The 19,026-nt window shown below is 41.1% G+C and overlaps 1 protein-coding gene across 1 annotated transcript in view; it reads left to right on the top strand.

Moving 5' to 3' along the window:
• Positions 1 to 19,026, top strand: part of GRK4 (G protein-coupled receptor kinase 4) — an 81,434-nt gene that overhangs the window by 15,455 nt on the left and 46,953 nt on the right. Inside the window, exons 3-5 of the mRNA XM_008055776.2 lie at positions 10,115 to 10,227; positions 13,126 to 13,203; positions 14,369 to 14,469. Coding sequence (XP_008053967.2) covers positions 10,115 to 10,227; positions 13,126 to 13,203; positions 14,369 to 14,469 — 292 coding nt within the window. The remainder of the gene's footprint in view (positions 1 to 10,114; positions 10,228 to 13,125; positions 13,204 to 14,368; positions 14,470 to 19,026) is intronic.

Raw genomic sequence — 19,026 nt, forward strand, 5'->3', positions numbered from 1 at the left:
ATTAATTTTTAAAAACGTGGGGTACAATTCAGGGTTAGGTACATACATGATCATTGTACAGGTAAAGTGTGGGTACCCTTATTGATGTTACGTGCCCTCCTCTTCTGGCAGTGTTCCACTACTGCCAATCCCTTTCTTATAGTATTATGATAAATGTTCAGGGTCCACTTATGAGTGAGTACATGTGATACTCAGATCTTTGTTTCTGTGATAAATCACTGAATATTATAGACTCTAATTCCATTCAGGTTGCTGCAAAGTTCATAATTTTGTTTCTCTTTATGGCTGCATAATATTCCATCGTGTAAATGTACCACATTTTCTTTATCCAGTCTGCTTTCAAAGGGCAGCGCGATTGATTCCATGTTTTTGTTATTGTGAATAATGCTGCAGTAAACGTGTGTGCAGTTATCTTTTTTATAGAGCGATTTGGGTTCCTCTGGATATATTCTCAGAAGTGGGGGATTGCTGGGTCATATGAAAGGTCGATTTTTAGATCTTTTAGAAATCACCACGCTGTTTTTCACAGAGGTTGTACTAGTTTACATTCCCACCTACACTGTAGAAGTGTTCCCTTTTCCCCTACATCCTCTCCAGTCTTGTTTTTTTGAGTTATTTTTGATGGTCATCCTGACTGGAGTTAGGTGTTAACTCATTGTGGTTTTAATTTGCATTTCTTTGATGATTAGTGAGGCTGAGCATTTTTTCATGTATCTGTTGGCTGCTCATATATCTTCTGAGAAATGTCTATTGAAATCTTTTGCCCATTTTTTCATAGCATTGTTTTTTTCCTTTCAGCACATTTGGGTTCCTTGTAGGTCTTGGATTTTAGGCCTTTGTCAGATTTACAGTTGGCAGATATTTTTTTCCATTCTGTGGACTGTCTCCCTACTCTCTTGATGGTTTCTTTTACTTTGAAGAAGCTTTTCAGTTTGATGAGGTGCTACTTGTCTATCTTATCTTTTACGGCATTCACTTTTGGAGAGTTGATCAGGAATTGGTTGCCTATTTCAATTTCCGTAAGGTGTTTTCTATATTTTCTTCTAGGATTCTTTTTTTTTTTTGGAGTTGGAGTCTCACTCTGTTGCCCAGACTGGAGTGCAGTGGACGTTCCCGGCCACTGCAGCCTCGACCTGCGGGGCTCCGGCGATCTTTCCGCCTCAGCCTTCCAAGTAGCTGGAACTACAGGCACGCGCTACCACGCCCGGCTGATTTTTTGATTTATTGTAGAGATGAGGTCTCGCCAAGTTGTCTAGGCGGGTCTAGAACCCACGGGCTCAGGCAATCCACTCACCTCAACCTCCCAAGGCGTGGGATTACAGGCTGAGCCACTGAGCCTGGCTTCTTCTAGGATTCTTATAGTTTGAAGTTTTACATTTAGGTCTTTGATCCATTTAGAGTTAATTTTTGAGTATGGTGATAGATAGGGGTCCTATTTCAGCCTTTTGCATGTGGTCTGCCAGTTTTCCCAGCACCATTTACTGAATAGTTTCTCCTCTCCCTATTGGTTTTTGGTGGAGGTTTTGTCGAAGATGAGTTGAGAAATTGAAGTTTTGCTTCCAAAGTCTCTATCATGTTCCACTGGTCTATATGCCTGTTCTTGTACCAGTACCAGGCTGTTTTGATTATTGTAGCTTTTTAGTGGATTTTGAAATCTGGAAGTGTGGTACCTCCCGCTTTGTTTCTTTTTCTAAGGATTGTTGTGGTCTTTTATGTTTCCATATGAATTTCTATATTGTCATTTCAGATCTGAGAAGAATGATGTTGGTAATTTAATGAGTATTACATTAATCTGTAGATTGCCTTTGGTAGGATGGACATCTTAACAATAATAATACTTCCAATCCATGAGCATGGATTATTTTTCCATTTGTTTGTGTCTTCTTGGATTTCTTTGAACAGTGTTTTGTAGTTTCATTGTAAAGGTCTTTCACTTCATTGCCAAGGTATTTTTGTGTGTGTGGCTATTATGAATGGGATTGTGCTTTTTATTTGGGTTTCTGTCTGTTTATTGCTGGTATATAGGAATGCTACTGTCTTTTGCATGTTTGTATAATACCCTGAGACTTTGCCAAAGTCCTTTATTAGTTCAAGGAGGTTTTTGACAGATTCTCTTGGGTTTTTAAGGTATAGGATCATGTCATCTACAAAGAGGGATAACTTATAATTAATATTTTAATGTCTTCATTTATTTACTCCTGTGTATCAAGCAGCCAGTTTGCTACTGGAAATATACCAGTTGAGCAACTGACACAGTCTCTGCCCTTATGGAACCTATGCTCTCTTGGCAGAGATTGATATAAAATAAATAATCACAAATAAACGTAACTACAAATTGCAATAAGTACTTTGAAGGAAAAAGAACAGACAGCCAGGTGAGAGGAATTTAACCTATTTGCTGGTAAGGCAGAGAAAGTCAGGGAAGGCTTCCTAATGAAGGATATGTGCCATGAGTATAGAGTAAGAGGGGTAGGAGAAGAATTTCGTAGACAGCAAAGCTAACAAGTACAAGGGCCCCAAAGTGGAGCCGGGCACTTTCCAGGGACATAAGAAAGACTAGTCTTTCTGCAGGAAAGTTGAACAGAGTGGCACTGGAAAAGACAGAGGCAAGCAGAGGTTTACAGGCCTGGTAGAGGTTTTTGTCTTATTAGAGTTACAAAAAGTTGACATTGCTGGGTTTTTACAGAGGAATGGTGTGATTAGATTTACATTTTAGGGTGGTTTCTTAGGCTTCAGTATGAGGAATGGGATTAGAGTGGAAACAGGAAGACCACATAGGAGTCTGTTGCTGTTGTCCAGGCAAGAGATGATGATGGTATCTTAGTTTGGAATGGTGGTGTTAGAATTGAAAAAATTGGTTGACTACGGAAGATACTTAGTCTGAGAGTGGAAAAACTCAAACTGCTTTGCTTTTTTTCCTACTATCACACAGAACAGAATACTGTGAGCAAATGTGTGGGGGATTTTCCCCACCCACCAAGCAAGCAATTAATTCTGCAGTGGACATCAGCTGGGTGTACTCTAATTCAGTTCAATTCTGACATGATCCATGTAGAGATAATATCAAATCCCACAGAATGAGGACTTACTCTCACAAGGCTGTCTTCATGGATGATAATCACAAGCCCCAGGTTATTTTGTCTGTGCTTCTGATCAACTGGCTGTCAATTGGGATTCTCATAACCCCTTCCTCTGCATCCATTAATTTGTAGAGCAGCTCACAGAAGTTTCTCAATGTCCACCACACCAAGACTCTTACCCTTCTGATGTGCCTGTCTTCTTAGGTAGGGACCAGTGCCCTCTCCCTGAATGCCAGGAAAACACTTAACTTACATGTACTGGCTTATTATGAAGGATTGTACAAAAGACATGAATGAAAAGATGCGTAGGGCAAGGTGTAGGGGAGGAGCCCTGAGCTACCTGAACTCGATCCTTTTGGATTGTTATGGGAGCTTCTTTACATAGGCCTGATTGATCAAATCATGGCCACTGGTGATCAACTTGACCTTCAGCCCTTCTCCCCTTCCCAGAGGTCAGGGGTGGTACTGAAAGTCCTAACCCTCTAATCATGCCTTGATCTTTCTGCTGACCAGCCCCCATTCTGAAGCTACCAAGGGGCTGCCAGCCACCAGTAAACATATTAGCATAATACAAAAAAATATCATTTTGAAAATTCTAAAGATTTTAGGAGTCTATGCCAGGAAACGGGATGGAAGACTAAATATCTATTTCACAGTATTGCACTTAGGAAGTAGAATCCAGTAGATTTATGTGTGGGAATAACAGAAGGAGAGGTGTCAAGGTTGACTTCCAAGTCTTGTGTGTTCACTGAGGTAGGGCACACAGGGGGACAGACCAGCCTGTGTGGGTGGAAGCTGTATATGCATGTTTACAGCTCAGAGTAGTGGAGACCGTGGACAGGAATTGGGGAGAGACCTGTGTATGGATAGCATTTAGAAGTCAGGATACTGCCAGGCTCTGGCTCAGCCTGTAATCCTGCACCTTTGGGAGGCTGAGGTGAGTGGATTGCCTGAGCCCGCGGGTTCGAGACCCGCCTGGACAACTTCTCTACAATAAATCAAAAATTAGCTGGGCGTGGTAGCGCACGCCTGTAGTTCCAGCTACTTGGAAGGCTGAGGTGAAAGGATAACCGGAGCCCAACAGGTCGAGGCTGCGGTGGCCAGGAGTCGCCACTGCACTCCAGTCTGGGCGACAGAGTGAGACTCCAACTCAAAAAAAACAAAAAAAACCCCAACCCCCCCCAAAAAAAAAAAAAAAAAGAAGTCAAGATACTGGGCATGAATGAGAGCCTCCTAGAGAAGGGAACAAAGAGTTAAAAGGGGAACAGGCCCTTGATCATCAAGTTCAGATGACTTTCATCCCATGAGGGCTCAGTTGAAGAAATCAGACTGGTCAGGTGAACCAAGAAGGAGCATCCAGATGGATCTATGTTGAGCCTGGAGAGTGGGGGACGTCAGGAGAACTAGGGGCTAGAATGGTTCCAGGCAGTGAGCACATCAGAGAGGTCAAGTTTTACTGGATTTGGTCACAAGTTCTAGGGCTTTGTTTTTTTGTATGCCTGGAACACTACTTGACCCTGCTTTTGTTTAAGTGAATGAATTGGTGACCTCAGCAAGCATTGTGAAGAGATACAGGCAGAACTTTCTCACCAAATAAAACAGTGTTTCCACTGAGCTACCCTCTGTTTTGTATGCAGATCTTTGTTTCTAGACTACAATATAGTGTAAATATAACTTTTTTTATTTTTTAATTTTTATTTATTTATTTATTTTTTAATTGGAGTCTCACTCTGTCACCCAGACTGGAGTGCCATGGCCGCTCCCGGCCACCACAGCCTCGACCTGCTGGGCTCTGGCAATTCTTCCGCCTAAGCCTTCCAAGTAGCTGGAACTACAGGCGAGCGCTACCACGCCCGGCTAATTTTTTATTTATTGTTGAGATAAGGTCTCGCCAAGTTCCCAGGCAGGTCTCGAACCCGCGAGCTCAGGCAATCCACTCACCTCAGCCTCCCAAAGGCACGGGATTACAGGCTAAGCCACCAAGCCCAGCTTATAACTTTTATATACACTTGAAAATCAAGAAGTTTGTGTGACTCACTTTATTTCAGTATTCACTTTATTGTGGTGGTCTGGAACCAAACCTGCAAGATTTTCAAGGTATGCCTAGATGTATATATTGTATAACCTAGGACTAAGTAAGTATAGTTGGAAGCATATAAATATTCTGCATTGTTTAGACTTTGCCAAGGATAGTCTTTCAAATATCTTGATAGAGTTGTTTTTTTCTTTTTCTTTCTTTTTTTTTTTTTGATTTGGAGTCTCACTCCATTGCCCAGGCTGGAGTGCAGTGACACGCTCATAGCCACCTCAGCGTTGACCTGCTGGTCACCGGTAATTCTTCCTTCTCAGCCTTCCAAGTAGCCAGAACTACAGGCATGCGCTACCATGCGTGGCTAATTTTTGATTTATTGTAGGGACAAGGTCTCGCCAAGTTGCCCGGGCTGGTCTCGAACCCGCGGCTCGGCTGGTCTCGAACCCGCGGCTCGGCCTCCCAAAGTGCTGGGATTACAAGCTGAGCCACCAAGCCCAGACCCTATACAGCTGGGTTTTTTTCTAGTTTTCTTTGTTTCTTCTGAATTATACTCAATAGTTCATCCATCTTGGTTTCCATCTTGTCCTTTTTCTTTGATATCTTCCTCATTTTATCATCACATCCTGAAGTAATTTTTTTTATAGAAGGTAAAATTTTTGAGTGCTTAAATTTTGGGAAATTTCCTTTTTTGCCATCTCATTTGATAGTTCTAGAATCACATACACATCCCAATCTTTGAAAACATTGATTTTCTAGCTGCCAACTTTGCTTGAGCAGATATTCCTCTGATTTATGACATTTTTTAGCTAACTTTTTTCCTTCTCATAATTTTAGAATTTTAGGATTTCTTATCTCCATAGTATTGAGAGATGTCACTAGGTATGGGTTATGTTTCATTACCTATGTTTAGCATTTGGTGGAGCTTTTTTTTTTCACACGGAAGTTTTTAATTCACTAAGGTGGTCGTGAAAAATCTACACAATGACCACAGATATCATCGTTGCATCATTTTTACTCCTTTGCCTTCTTGCCACACCACCATTGGCCTTTGCAGTCCCCCTGACTTTCTTCATTCTGTTCTTTCATTCCTTTTGCTGCTTCCTTGAGGTCTTTTTCTTCTCATACAGACCATGTCCTGCAAGTCTATGTCTGGTTCATTCTTCTTTGCATAAGCCAAGGAATCATAAATCATGCAAAAGCCAGTTGTCTTGTCACTACCAAAATGAGTTCTGAATTTAAATACAAAGATGACATCCAGTGTTGTCTTGTACATTTTGGGTAGTTTTTCCTGAATTTCTATCTTAGGTACTGTTGCCTTCCCAGTATGAAGGACATTGATGATCACTTATTTCCACTGAAGCAGTTGGTCATGACTTTCCTGGTCCAAATAGTTACTGTGTAGTTCATAAAGGCAGCCAATCCTCAGGCAGTCAGGAGGGTAAGAGCTGGTGGAGCCTTTATGACTTTAACCTGAGAAAGTTTTATCGTCTATGTCTCTATGTCTCTTACTATCCATCTATCAGTCTATGTATCATTCTTTCTATCTGTCACCTATCTATCTATCTGATCTATCATTTTCCTCTCCTCCCCTTTTCCTGGTTTTCCCCTTTGTATTTCTATTTGACTTTTCTGGATCTATCTTTTACCTCTCAATATTCTCTCATATTTTTTGTTTGCTTTTTGCTATTCATTTTAGATTTCTTCTTCTTTATTATCCACATCAACATTCATGCTTTTATGCACAAAGTATCGTTCATCTCATCCTATAGTGATTTTTTAACTAATTTTTAATTTTTAAAAACTCTCTTGTTCTGTAATCACGTCTTTTTCATATAGGCTGTTCTCATTTGATGGTTCTACCAGTCTCTTCAGTATCTTAGAGGATGCTAGTTCAGATTTTAAAACATATCGTTTTCTGTTATCTTTTCTCCTGGTTCACTTTTTCTGTTTTTTTTGTTTTTGTTTTTGAGTCAGGGTCTCTCTCTGTCAGCCAGGCTGGAGGGCAGTGACACAAACACAGCTCACCGCAGCCTCAAACTTTTTTTTTTTTTTTTTTGAGTTGGAGTCTCACTCTGTCTCCCAGACTGGAGTGCAGTGGCCGCTCCCAGCCACCGCAACCTCGGCCTGCTGGGCTCCGACGATCCTTCCGCCTCAGCCTTCCGAGTAGCTGGAATTACAGGCATGTGCCACCACGCCCAGCTGATTTTTTGATTTATTGTAGAGATGAGGTCTCGCTGCCCAGGCGGGTCTCGAACCCGCGGGCTCAGGCAATTCACTCACCTCAGCCTCCCAAAGGCGCGGGATTACAGGCTGAGCCACCGAGCCCGGCTCAGCCTCAAGCTTCTTAACTCAGGTGATCCTTCCACCTCAGCCTCCTGAGTAGCAGCTGGGACTACAGGGGCATGCCACCAGACCCAGCTAATTTTTTTGACTTTTTTTTTTTTTGTAGAGACAAGGTCTCACCATGTTGCCCAGGCTGGTCTCGAACTCCTGGGCTCAAACGATCCTCCCACCTCGGCCTCCCAAAGTACTAGGATTATAGGTATGAGCCATTGCACACAGCCGTGTCCACTACTCTTTTTGTTTTATGGATTTTTTAGCAGCTGCTTTTTTTCTAAATATCTGGAATCTGAGGTTGTCCTTTTAAGTTTATACTAACGGCTGCATTTGTTAATGAATGGTAAGTATGGCTTTCTCCTGTGGTTACACAGTTCCACTTTCCAGGTATCCTCTCTCTTGAATGAGCTTCCATTAGGTGGGTGTGCCAGTTGGTTGGTGTCCATCAGGGCATGTGCTCTAGCAGCCACAGACAGTAGTGCCTCACTTTGCTAGAAGAGCATGTTAGTTCCTTAAGCTGTGTTCTGCCTCTCCCTCTTGGGTCCCAGCATCTCTTCTGGCAGATAACCACTTTCTTTTTTTTTTTTTGAGTCGGAGTCTCACCCTTTCACCCAGGCTAGAGGGGAATGGCATGCTCACGATCACCGCCGCCTTGACCTACTAGGCTCGGGTGAGCCTTCTGCCTCAGCCTTCCAAATAGCTGGAACCACAAGCCACCATGTCCAGCTAATTTTTTTACTTATTGTAGAGATGAGGTCCCACCAAGTTACCCAGGTTGGTCTCAAACCCATGGGCTCAGGCAGTCCTCTCACCTCAGCCTCCCAAAGTGCTGGGATTATAGGTGTGAACCACCACGCTCAGCCACTACTTTCTTTAAAGCGGGCTTCAGTCTGAAGGAAAAGTTTTCGGCCAACCATTCTGATCAGAACTGGAGAGGGGCTCTTATGATCTAGATATTGAGGATGAGCTTCCTGAGGAGGCCCACTTATCTCTGGGCTTGAGCTGATGGTTCCTTTACTAATCCAGCCCCATTAACTTTCTTTCTTCCAGGCAATCCTCAAAATTCTGATTCCCAAGCATGCCCTGTACTCTTTTTTTGTTTGTTTTTAGGTTTTCATTCTTTTTGTTGGTTTTTTATTTTGTTCTAATATTTGGTCATTTCAGTAGGAATCTAGAGAAAGTGTAGGCAGCAGACCTGTGTGCTCCATCTGCTGTCCTCAGCTGGAAACTAGGAACATTGCTGAACTTTTGAATTAGGGGTGAAAATATTAAAAATTCAATATTTCAAAACCATAACTTTTTGTCTAGATTGTGTCTCTTGTTTTTTAAGTATCGTTAATGAATATACCTAAAATAAAATGTAGTAATAAAATTGGACAAAGTGGATTGTAGAATTTTTTACAAAACTGTTATGATATTTGTTTAAACAAGCAGTTGTACACTAACAACCAAAATGGATTTTTCCATGTGCAAACTCAGTGATTCAAAAGAGGATTAAGCACGGTGGCTCATGCCTGTAATCCCAGCACTTTGGGAGGCGGAGGCGAGAGGATCACCTGAGCCCAGGGATTCGAGACCAGCCTGGACAACTTGGTGAGACTTCGTCTCTACAATTAAAAAAAAAAAAAAAAAGATTAGCCAGTCATGGTGGTTTGCACCTGTAGTTCCAGCAGATTGGAAGGCTGAGGCGGAAGGATGGCTTGAGCCCAACAGGTTGAGGCTGAGGTGGCCATAAGCATGCCACTGCACTCCAGCCTGGGTGACAGAGTGACACTCCAACCTAAAAAAAAAACAAAAAGAGGATGAGTTTCTCAGAATTACTTGGCATCAATAAACCTTTCAATTGAGGGATTTTTAAAATGACTTGCTTACTTTTCATGAATTTCATTTTAATTCTTTTGCTTTAGAGTCACTTTGATGATACCTGGCCATAATTATGCTCATTTCAAGTTGAGAGCTACTGCTAAGAGAGCAACTGATTTTCTTACTGAAGTTTGAATTAATCATTTTAAACCTAAGATGTTTGTTTTATATCCTTCTTCATGCATTGGCCAAATATTAGTGACTTGTTCTAAAAAATATCAGTGTTAAGAGGTAAGGTTAGGTAAAGTATACAACATATTTCCTGCTAAAGAGAAGAAAACAAAAACAAAGAGTCAAGAGTAGTTATAAACCATTACACATACGTAATGTTTGTAACTTTTTGGAAGTATAGAAAGGTAGCAAAATGGAAGTTTTAAAAACCTAATTTAGTGCATCCTGCAGTATATTTTACATGCAATTTTTGCCAAACTCATGGGCAGTGTTATGGTGGAGGGACAGACACAGATCTCTTTTCTGCCCTCTTCTTCTGCTGTGACCTGACTGCTCAGCTCTCTAGAGAATCCCCATCCCTTGTGTATTTCCTTTTGGAGAAGAACATGTTTCAAGTCAGACTTCACACATCTTTTGAGTTCTTTCAGCTATCTTTGGTTCTGCCTGGGTATGTTAAATGTTAATGATGACCTAGTCTAAATTAGTAAACAAAAAAAGGAGTTTAGAAAATAACACTGAAAATATTGTCTTTGACTTTTATTGTATCAAGTGAAGCAATAAGTAAGGTTCAGAACACCACTTGATAGATTGTAATGATTATATTGGCTTCTTATCCCCTTTCTTCACCCAGAAAAGGATTATAGCAGTCTTTGTGACAAGCAGCCAATAGGAAGACTTCTCTTCAGGCAATTCTGTGATGTAAAGCCTAATCTAAAGAGGCACATTGAATTCTTAGATGCAGTGGTAAGCAATTTATCTTAATATTGCACTACCCACCTAATCTTGTGCTTGAAAATTTAAAAAGGGAGGCTGAATGGTGAGACTTCCCCTGAGTGTTCACATTCATTGTTTTGGAAACTTCAGAATCTTCTTGGATTGGCTCAGATTCCTAAAAGATGAAACTATACTTTGTGGGGGCCCGGGGAGGGGCTAGCCCTCAGGGGACTCTGGCTCCACCCCTGGCTGGCCTCTGACCCTGACGGGTCTTTTTATCTGATTTCCACGTCCATAAGGGACAGTACTCTCTCAGCTGTTCTGTTCAGAGCGGCGCTGGGTAATAGGTGTTATACAAATAGGTATTCACCTCCTTCTCTGAAAAGCTGTGTGATGACAGGCTGACTTAACATTTTAGGGATTTTTTTTTTCTGGAAACCTTAGGACTGCTCATGTTTATTGAATTCTGTATGTCAGGCCATGTTTTTTAAAATCCTCGTAGCAATCCTATGAATTCTGATATTCTAATTTGGCAGAGCAATTACTTTACTTGACAATAACAAAAAGAAAGAGACGGCACATCAGCCAGCAAACTAACATGGAAGCTGGAGATAAGAGATGGGATCTCACTATGTTGACCAGTCTTGCCTTGAACTCCTGGCCCCAAATGATTCTCCTGCCTCAGCCTCCTAAGTGACTGGGATTACAAGCTTGAGCACCATGCCTGTCTAAATATGCTTTTGATAGTTGGAGACGAAAACAGCAGTTCAAGTGGACAGATTATTGTGGACAAAAACTGAAGTAATGGTTTCAATAGGAGATGGCCTGGTGGTTGCCAGTGATTTTATCAGAAACCTGAATATTAAACTTATTAAAACTTATATACCTGGATGCCATATTGCACCCTGCAGAATCCCCATTCAGGACAGAGTCATACATTGTTCCAGTTGGCAAGAGTGTTGGCTGCGGACAGCTCACTACTGAGTCCTTTCCCGGGCATTGCTGTCTGCTTAAGGAAGCTGTCTGGCTGAAAGTTACATACACTTTCTCCCAGGGCCACTCATATCTGATGACTGCTTGATAAAGAGACACAAAAGCCCATGCTCTTTGCTTCAACCAGTACAACTATAAAGGACAATTTAAACAGATCCTCATACCATCAGCTGAGGTCTTTGTTCTGACTGTGTCGGGATTCAGCATCTCTGGCCAATTTGTTTTCTGCTTTCGGTCACAACTGTTCTGGACAACACTCCCAAATAAACTTTCTGCATACAAATTTCTGCACAGAGTGTTTTCTGGGGAACTCATCTAAGACAACTCAAGACATAATTTGAGATACAATAGGCTATTTTAACAGAATTTAACATAGCGTTTGGAAAGCCCAAAAGTATTTATGACTCAGTCACTGGAAATGCTGGGCAGTGGTCTCTATGGTAACCATTTGGCATTTCAACTTAAGTGCTGAATTACTAAACCAATTTAGATTCTACTGACAAAGGATTGAAAAGGAGAGAAATTATACAGGAGCTGGGATTTTTCTTTTCTCAAGCTTTGTCAAACCCATCAATCAATCAGTTCTGGTCACTAAGTGTATATCAGTAAGGCTGTATCAGGAAGCTATGCTGTGGAAAAAAAGAAACATACAAACAACAACAAATCCCTCAAGGCTTAAAAAGCAACAATGTTTTATTTCTTGTTGATGCTACATGTTCATTTCCAGTCAGATGGAGGAGAGGTATTTCTGCTTATAGTCCCCAAGGAAGGCAGGCTAAACTTGCAAATCACTGCCAAAGGGAACAAGAATTCTGGGCGGGTTTAGAACCATAATTTAAGAGTTCCACCCAAAGTGGCACACATCACTGACACTCGTAATTCACTATAACTGTTTATCACAAGGAACTCAGAAATGCAATCTCAAAATATGTCTGGAAGGACAGGAGTGAGAGGAACTGGAATATTTGGCAGGCTGCCAGAAGACTAGGGAAAACTCTTGGAACATAGAAAATAAAAAAGAAATCAGTTTAAAAAAAATTTAAAAACTAGAACTAGGCAGTGATAGAGGAGTGGATAAACTTGTGTCAGTGTCATGTTATCTTCTTAATACAGAAATCCCTTTAGTATGAAGTGATTTTTTTTTAATGTGAATTACATTTCAAGTGCGAGAATCACATGTGGTTACTGAATGACTTTGAAACATACTGCTTTGATTTGTACAAAGATGGACAGACTAATTAAGATGATAATGTTTGTTTAGCCACCTGAAAAGTATCCTTCCTGCCCTCAACTGTCAGATACGCTATATTTAAAATACTTTAACTCAGAAGCATATGGAATGGATAAAGTTAGTATAAGAAAAATGATCACAGTGTATGGAATTTACTATACTCTACAAAGTTTCCAGCATTCTTAGTCCTGTTTGAGACTTACTGGGGTTTTCTTATAGGCAAAGAAAATTTGTGTTTCTAAATCTTTATAAAAACCACTGGCAAGCTGAGAATTTCAAAACTGTAATTCAGAAGCAAGTGACCAATAGAGAGTTGGTGGAATTTAGTAGAAAAGCTCCCTTACTTTTAGTTATTTTGACCAAGGTAATGAGCTGTCCTCTGCTTTAGTCTGTCCCAGTTCTGTCAGCAAATATGTTCTAAGCCCTTACTATATGCAGATATTATAGATAGATAGATAGATAGATAGATAGATAGATAGATAGATATAGATATAATATAGTTGTATATTATATGACTTTTTTTGAGACAGGGTCTTACTCTGCCACTCAGGTTGGAGTGCAGTGGCAGAGTATAACTCTGCCACCTCAAACTCCTGGGCTCAAGCAGTCCTACCCCCTCAGCCTCCCAAGTAGCCGGGACTACAAGGATGCATCATGGCACCAAGTTTAATTAACGATTTTTTTTCTCCCATCTCTCCAATCAGGCAGAATATGAAGTTGCTTATGATGAGGACCGAAGTGATTGTGGACTGTCAATCTTAGATAGATTTTTTAATAATGAGGTATGTTTTCTTCTTTAGAAAAATTTGTAAATAACTTAAATAATTAGAGTGCCTAGACATTTTTACTTTGTTGAATAAGATATAACATACATTAAAAGCTTTAATTTGTTATAAATGTTCCTCTTTTGCATTTTTGTTTGATTTTTATGAGGAAATTAACAATTAGATCTCAAAAAATTGATTCAGGCTTTGGCCAGCTCCCCTACCTTGGAGAGTTGAATCTCCTTTCTTTCATTTACTTTCTAAGTAAACTATATGTTCTAATCTAAAAAAAAAAAAAAAAAAAGAACTTAAAAGTTTCTGTGTTTGCTCAAGCAGAATATAGAATTAGATAATTTTTTGGTCTTTCTTGGACTAACATTTTCTTCCTAAAAATTTTAGCAGGTCTTAGTCTTTATGCTTTTTGACTAACTAGGTTCTTGCAGTTTAGAGCTATAGCTTGCTTTCTTTCATGTGACATCTGTTTGGTGGACCAAACTTTAATAATTTCGAAATACATAGTTCAGTAGTGTTAAGTATAGTCATGTTGTTATACAGCCAATCTCTAGAGCTTTTTCATCTCACAAAACTGAAACTCTGTACCATTAAACAACAGTTCCCTCTCCAAGCCCTTACACAACCATTCTACTTTCTGTCTCTATAGGTTTGACTACTCTACAACCTCATATAAGTAGAACCACACAGGATTTGTGTCCTTTTGTGACTGGTTTATTTAACATAGTGTTATGTCCATAAGGGTCATCCAAGTTGTAGCATGTGTTTTTTTAAGGCTGGATAATATTTCACTATAAGTATATACTGCATTTTATTTATTTATTAATCTATGGGCAGTTAGGTTGTTTCCACCTTTTGGCTATTGTGAATAATGCTTCAGTAAACATGGGCGTAACACCCCCCCAAAAAAACATGGGTGTGCAAATACCTCTGAGACCCTACTTTCCATTCTGTGTGTGTTCTGATATACATAGGAAAAAGCCTGAGAAGACAGACAACAGTTAGAACTCTGCAGAGTGGGACTAAGGTGGAGGGTGCAAGTGGTATTTGACTTGCATTTTATATATACTTTATGTTTCATTTTTTTAAAACAATAAGTCTTAGTTTCTGTTTATGATTAGTAAAATATAAAATCACTAATTGTTATATATTTGGTTTGTCCTGTATTAAGTCAGCAACCCTTTTACCAGAAATATCTCCAGTTGATGTGAGAGAATGTAGATTGAGACTAAAGCAGAAGCCTTCCAAAAAAGTCTTTGAGGATTGCACTAGGTAAGTGGTTCACCTCCAACCCTATACATATTATCCATGGCTAAGCTCAAGACAGAGGGCTTATAAAAAGTTTCTCTACATGAAACAAGTTCTTATCAGAATATGGTTGACTCTTTAACTATGCAGGGGTTAGGGCCACTTCTCCTCCACCCCTGCATAAAAGAAAAATCCATGTATAACTTTGACTCTTCCAAAAGCTTACTACTTATATCCTACTGTTGACCAGAATCTTTACCAAACACACACAGTCAAGTAATACATATTTTGTATGTTATATGTATTATATACTGTATCCTTACAATAAGTAAGCTGGAGAAAGAGAATGTTATTTAAAAAATCATAAGGGAGAGAAAATATTCTTGCTATTCATTAAATGGAAGTAGATCATCATGCAGGCCTTCATTCTCATTCTCTTCACTTGGAGTTGCTGAGAAGAAAGAGGGAGAGGAGAGGTTGGTCTTGCTGTCTCTGGGGTGGCAGAGGCAGAAGGAAATTAATGTATAAGTAGACTTATGCAGTGCAAACTCCCATTGTTCAAGGGCCAACTGTGCTTTCCAAATTAAAATGATCACTTTCTCTAGAAAGAGGTGAATGAAGAATGGTAGTTACACACATATAAATGGCACACTGAAAGGGGTCCCATTATTGAGCTCCAGTAGCCTAGCGTCCCTGTGGTAACTCCAACTCCACGTCCTCTCTCCTTAGCCTTCCAAAATGCCTGTGTCTAAGACAAAAAGATTCCCATAAAATATTTTTCCAGACCTAGACACTTGCTTAAAATATCTTCTTTCTGGATCTTTGCAGTATGGATAGGAAAATTCTAAGGCGGAACACTTTGACTTTCCTACATATACAGAAAGAAAGCATGGTTTCTGAGGTGATCAGATCCCCAAATCATCATGCTTTTTTTATGTATGTAGACTCATGTCACAGATAAGGAAATTGAGGCCCAGGGAGCCTCAAGCAAGTTTATTCTTTGTTCTGAGAGCAATTAGAGTGACATATTCATTATGTTTTTAAAAGATAGGGCTGGCTAAAATTTAGAGGTAGGTTTGAAGGGAGGGAAGATTGGGTCTGAGAGACCAGTCTGAGAGGCTGTTGCAGCTGTCAGGTAAGATATGGTGGCAGCTGAGCTCGGTGGCTCAGCCTGTAATTCCAGCACTTTGGGAGGCCAAGGTGAGTGGATGGCCTGAGCCCATGGGTTTGAGACCAGCCCAGGCAACTTGGCAAGACCTTGTCTCTACAATAAATAAAAAATTAGCTGGGCATGGTAACCTGCACCTGTAGTCCCAGCTACTTGGAAGACTGAGGCGGAAGGATCGCCAGAGCCCAGCAGGTTGACACTGGGCTGGCCGTGTGAGTGTGCCACTGTACTGCAGCCTGGGTGACGGAGTGAGACTCCGACTAAAAAAAAAAAAGATGTGGTGGCAGCATGGACCAGGTGATAAGAGTGATGATAGGGATACATGAATGGGCTTTAGAGACATTCAGGGACTGCTGGCAAGGTAGGACTATATATATTGTTTGGGGACATGCTGAACTTGACGTGTGTTTCAGTTACCAGGCATAGCTGAGAGGCATGGGAGACTGGATTTGGGGATCATCACCTCTGTCTAGGTGTGATGAGGTTGTGGCAGTAGAGGTGAAGTCCAGGGCATATGGGCAGAGTGAGAACTGAAGAGAAGTGTGAGGTGAATGGAGAAAGCTACAGACCCACCTCCACATTTTCATACCTGCCACTCTTCCACTTTTCCTCCATTGGAGGTCCTGGTGCCTCAACAGTGTTGGTGGAAGGAGGAGCAGATGCTAGCTCATATGAGTTGAAGTGTGATGCGAGATAAAGAGAGGTGTGCCGCAATTTTGATGGGAGGCCATATGCTGGGGCAGATGGGAGACTGGGGTAGAGTGGTCCAGGAGAATGCATGTGTTTGTAGCAGCTGCTCAGAGACCAAGCCAGAGCGCCTCACACCCAGGGAAATGAGGAGTTGCATTTTTGACTTGTGCTAGTACTTTAAAAGTGCTTTCCTATATATTTTTAATGCTCGAGGAGATTTAAAAATTTATCTTAGACTTACCATGGTGTTTCTGATGGAAAACCAGACCACAGAGAGTAGAGTTCATTCATTCATTCAACAGGTAATTTATCAAGGGTCTATTCTGTGCTAAGTAAACACCATCCTAGGCACTTGGGCTAGATCGGCAAACCTAACAAACAGGCTTCCTGCCTTCACACAGCTCACATGCGGAAGGGAGTGACTCACCTAGGTCTATAGGGCTGGGAATGGAACCTGTAATACTTTAATAATGTGGCTGCATTTGAATTTAAAATCCAAGGCTTGCTGTCTGCTCATGGCTTCCACCTGAGGCATAGGTACCCTGCACACTGAGGAGCTGAGTGATTTAGATGCTTATCCCTTTAGTGAGAATTTCATTGACCAGTTCCACATCCCACAGATAAGTGGTTTGCACCTCATCTTTCCCCTAGCTAGGTATATGGTGCTGGACTAGAACTTTTCCTCTGTCCTTCAGTGCCCTCCTCTGAACTTGGATGAGAGTCGTCTTTTACTTGTTCTTGTTGGATAGTCACATTAATGGAATTCTAGTGTTTGTGATTTGAACTTCTTTTGCAAGAAAATGTTGACTGTCTTTGATCACTTCTGTGGTATGGCAGACAGGACAGGCATGGTCTTGGATTTATGATTACTAGTCCTGGGACATTGTGGTAAGAATCAAAATTCTTCATCTTTTTTTAAACTTTTTTATTTTAGAGATATGGGGTACAATTCAGGGTCAGGTATACAAACGTTCATTATGCAGGTACCCTTGTTGATGAGGTGTGCCCCCGTTCCCCAGGCAGATTCTCACTACTGCCAATCCCCCGTCCCATCTTTCTCAAGGCAGTTTCCCGCTACTGCCAATCCTTTTCTTATAGCATTATGATAATTGTTCAAAGTCTGCTTATGAGTGAGAACATGTGATACTCAGTTCTTTGTTTCTGTGAAAGATCACTCAGTATTATAGACTCTAAGTCCATCCAGGTTGCTGTGAAGTTTATGATTTTGTTCTTCTTTATGACTGTGTAATATTCCATCATGTATATGTACCATTTTTTTTTATCCAGTCTCTTTTGATGGGCAGCACAGTTGGTTCCATGTTCTTGCTACTGTGAACAATGCTGTGATAAACCTACATGTGCAGGTATCTTTTTTATACAGTGATCTGAGTTCTTCCGGGTATATTCCCAGTAGGGGGATTGTGGGATCGTATGGAATGTCAATTTTTAGATCTTTTAGGAATTGCCACACTGTTTTCCACAGAGGCTGTACTAGTTTACACTCCCACCAACAGTGTAGAAGTGTACCCTTTTCACCGCATCCTCTCCAGCATCTGTTGTTTTTTGACTTATTGATGATAGCCATGCTAACTGGAATTAGGTGGTGAAATAGGGACCGAGCGCTTAATTCACAGACATCAACACCAAAAGTATAAGTTATAAAAAGGAGAGGTATATTAGCCAAGAGCCGGCCGGCGGCCACTTGCCTGCTGGACATGCCAGTCCCACAGCAAGGGCCCCTATTTGCTGTAGGGGCTTGCTTAAATGGAGCAAAACCACATTGGGACTTTCCAAGTGGGCCAAACCGCAACATTCTGGAGGCCTAGGTACTTTTCAAGCAATGCTAGCGGGGTTCACAGACGTGAAAAAAAAGCTGTTAAACAGTTTAATCTGGCCAGCAGGTGCTGTTGCCAGTTTCCAGTTTCCAGGAAGGGAACTTTTTAACTGTACAAAGGCTGAGTACATGCTTAACTCTACAAAGACTGAGTTTATGCTTAGTCTAATTTTTGACATTGTAGATGTGTTTTTAATCCCCTTCCACAGTGGTATCTCAGTGTGGTTTTAATTTGCATTTCTTTGATGACTGGTGAGGCTGAACGTATCTGTTGGCTGCTTGTATGTCTTTTGAGAACTGTCTATTCATATCTTTTGCCCACTTTGTAATGGGGCTGTTTGTTTTTTCCTTTTTGGCACGTTTGAGTTCCTTGTAGATCCTAGATGTTAGGCCTTTGTCAGACATAACAGTTGGCAGATATTTTTTTCCCAGTCTGTGGGCTGTCTCCCCGCTCTCTTGATGGTTTTTTTGGCTTTGCAGAAGCTTGTCAGTTTGATGAGGTCCCACTTGTCTATCTTATCTCTTACGGCATGGGCACTTGGAGTTTTGATCAGGAATTGGTTGCCAGTTCCAATTTCCATAAGGGTGTCTCCTGCATTTTCTTTTTCTTTTTGAGTTGGAGTCTCACTTTGTCACCCAGTCCGGGCTGGGGTGTTGTAGCACGCTCAGGGCCACCGCAGCCTCAACCTGCTGGGCTCAGGTGGTCCTTCTGGCTCAGCCTTACAAGTAGCTGGAACTATAGGCATGCGCCATCATGCCCAGCTAATTTTTTTTTTTTTTGAGTTGGAGTCTCACCCTGTTGCCCAGACTGGAGTGCAGTGGCCACTCCCAGCCACCGCAGCCTCAACCTGCTGGGCTCCGGCGATCCTTCCACCTCAGCCTTCCAGGT

The sequence above is a fragment of the Carlito syrichta genome, unplaced genomic scaffold (assembly GCF_000164805.1).
Source record: "Carlito syrichta isolate Samal-C Ts95f unplaced genomic scaffold, Tarsius_syrichta-2.0.1 Scaffold301952, whole genome shotgun sequence".
NCBI lineage: Eukaryota > Metazoa > Chordata > Mammalia > Primates > Tarsiidae > Carlito > Carlito syrichta.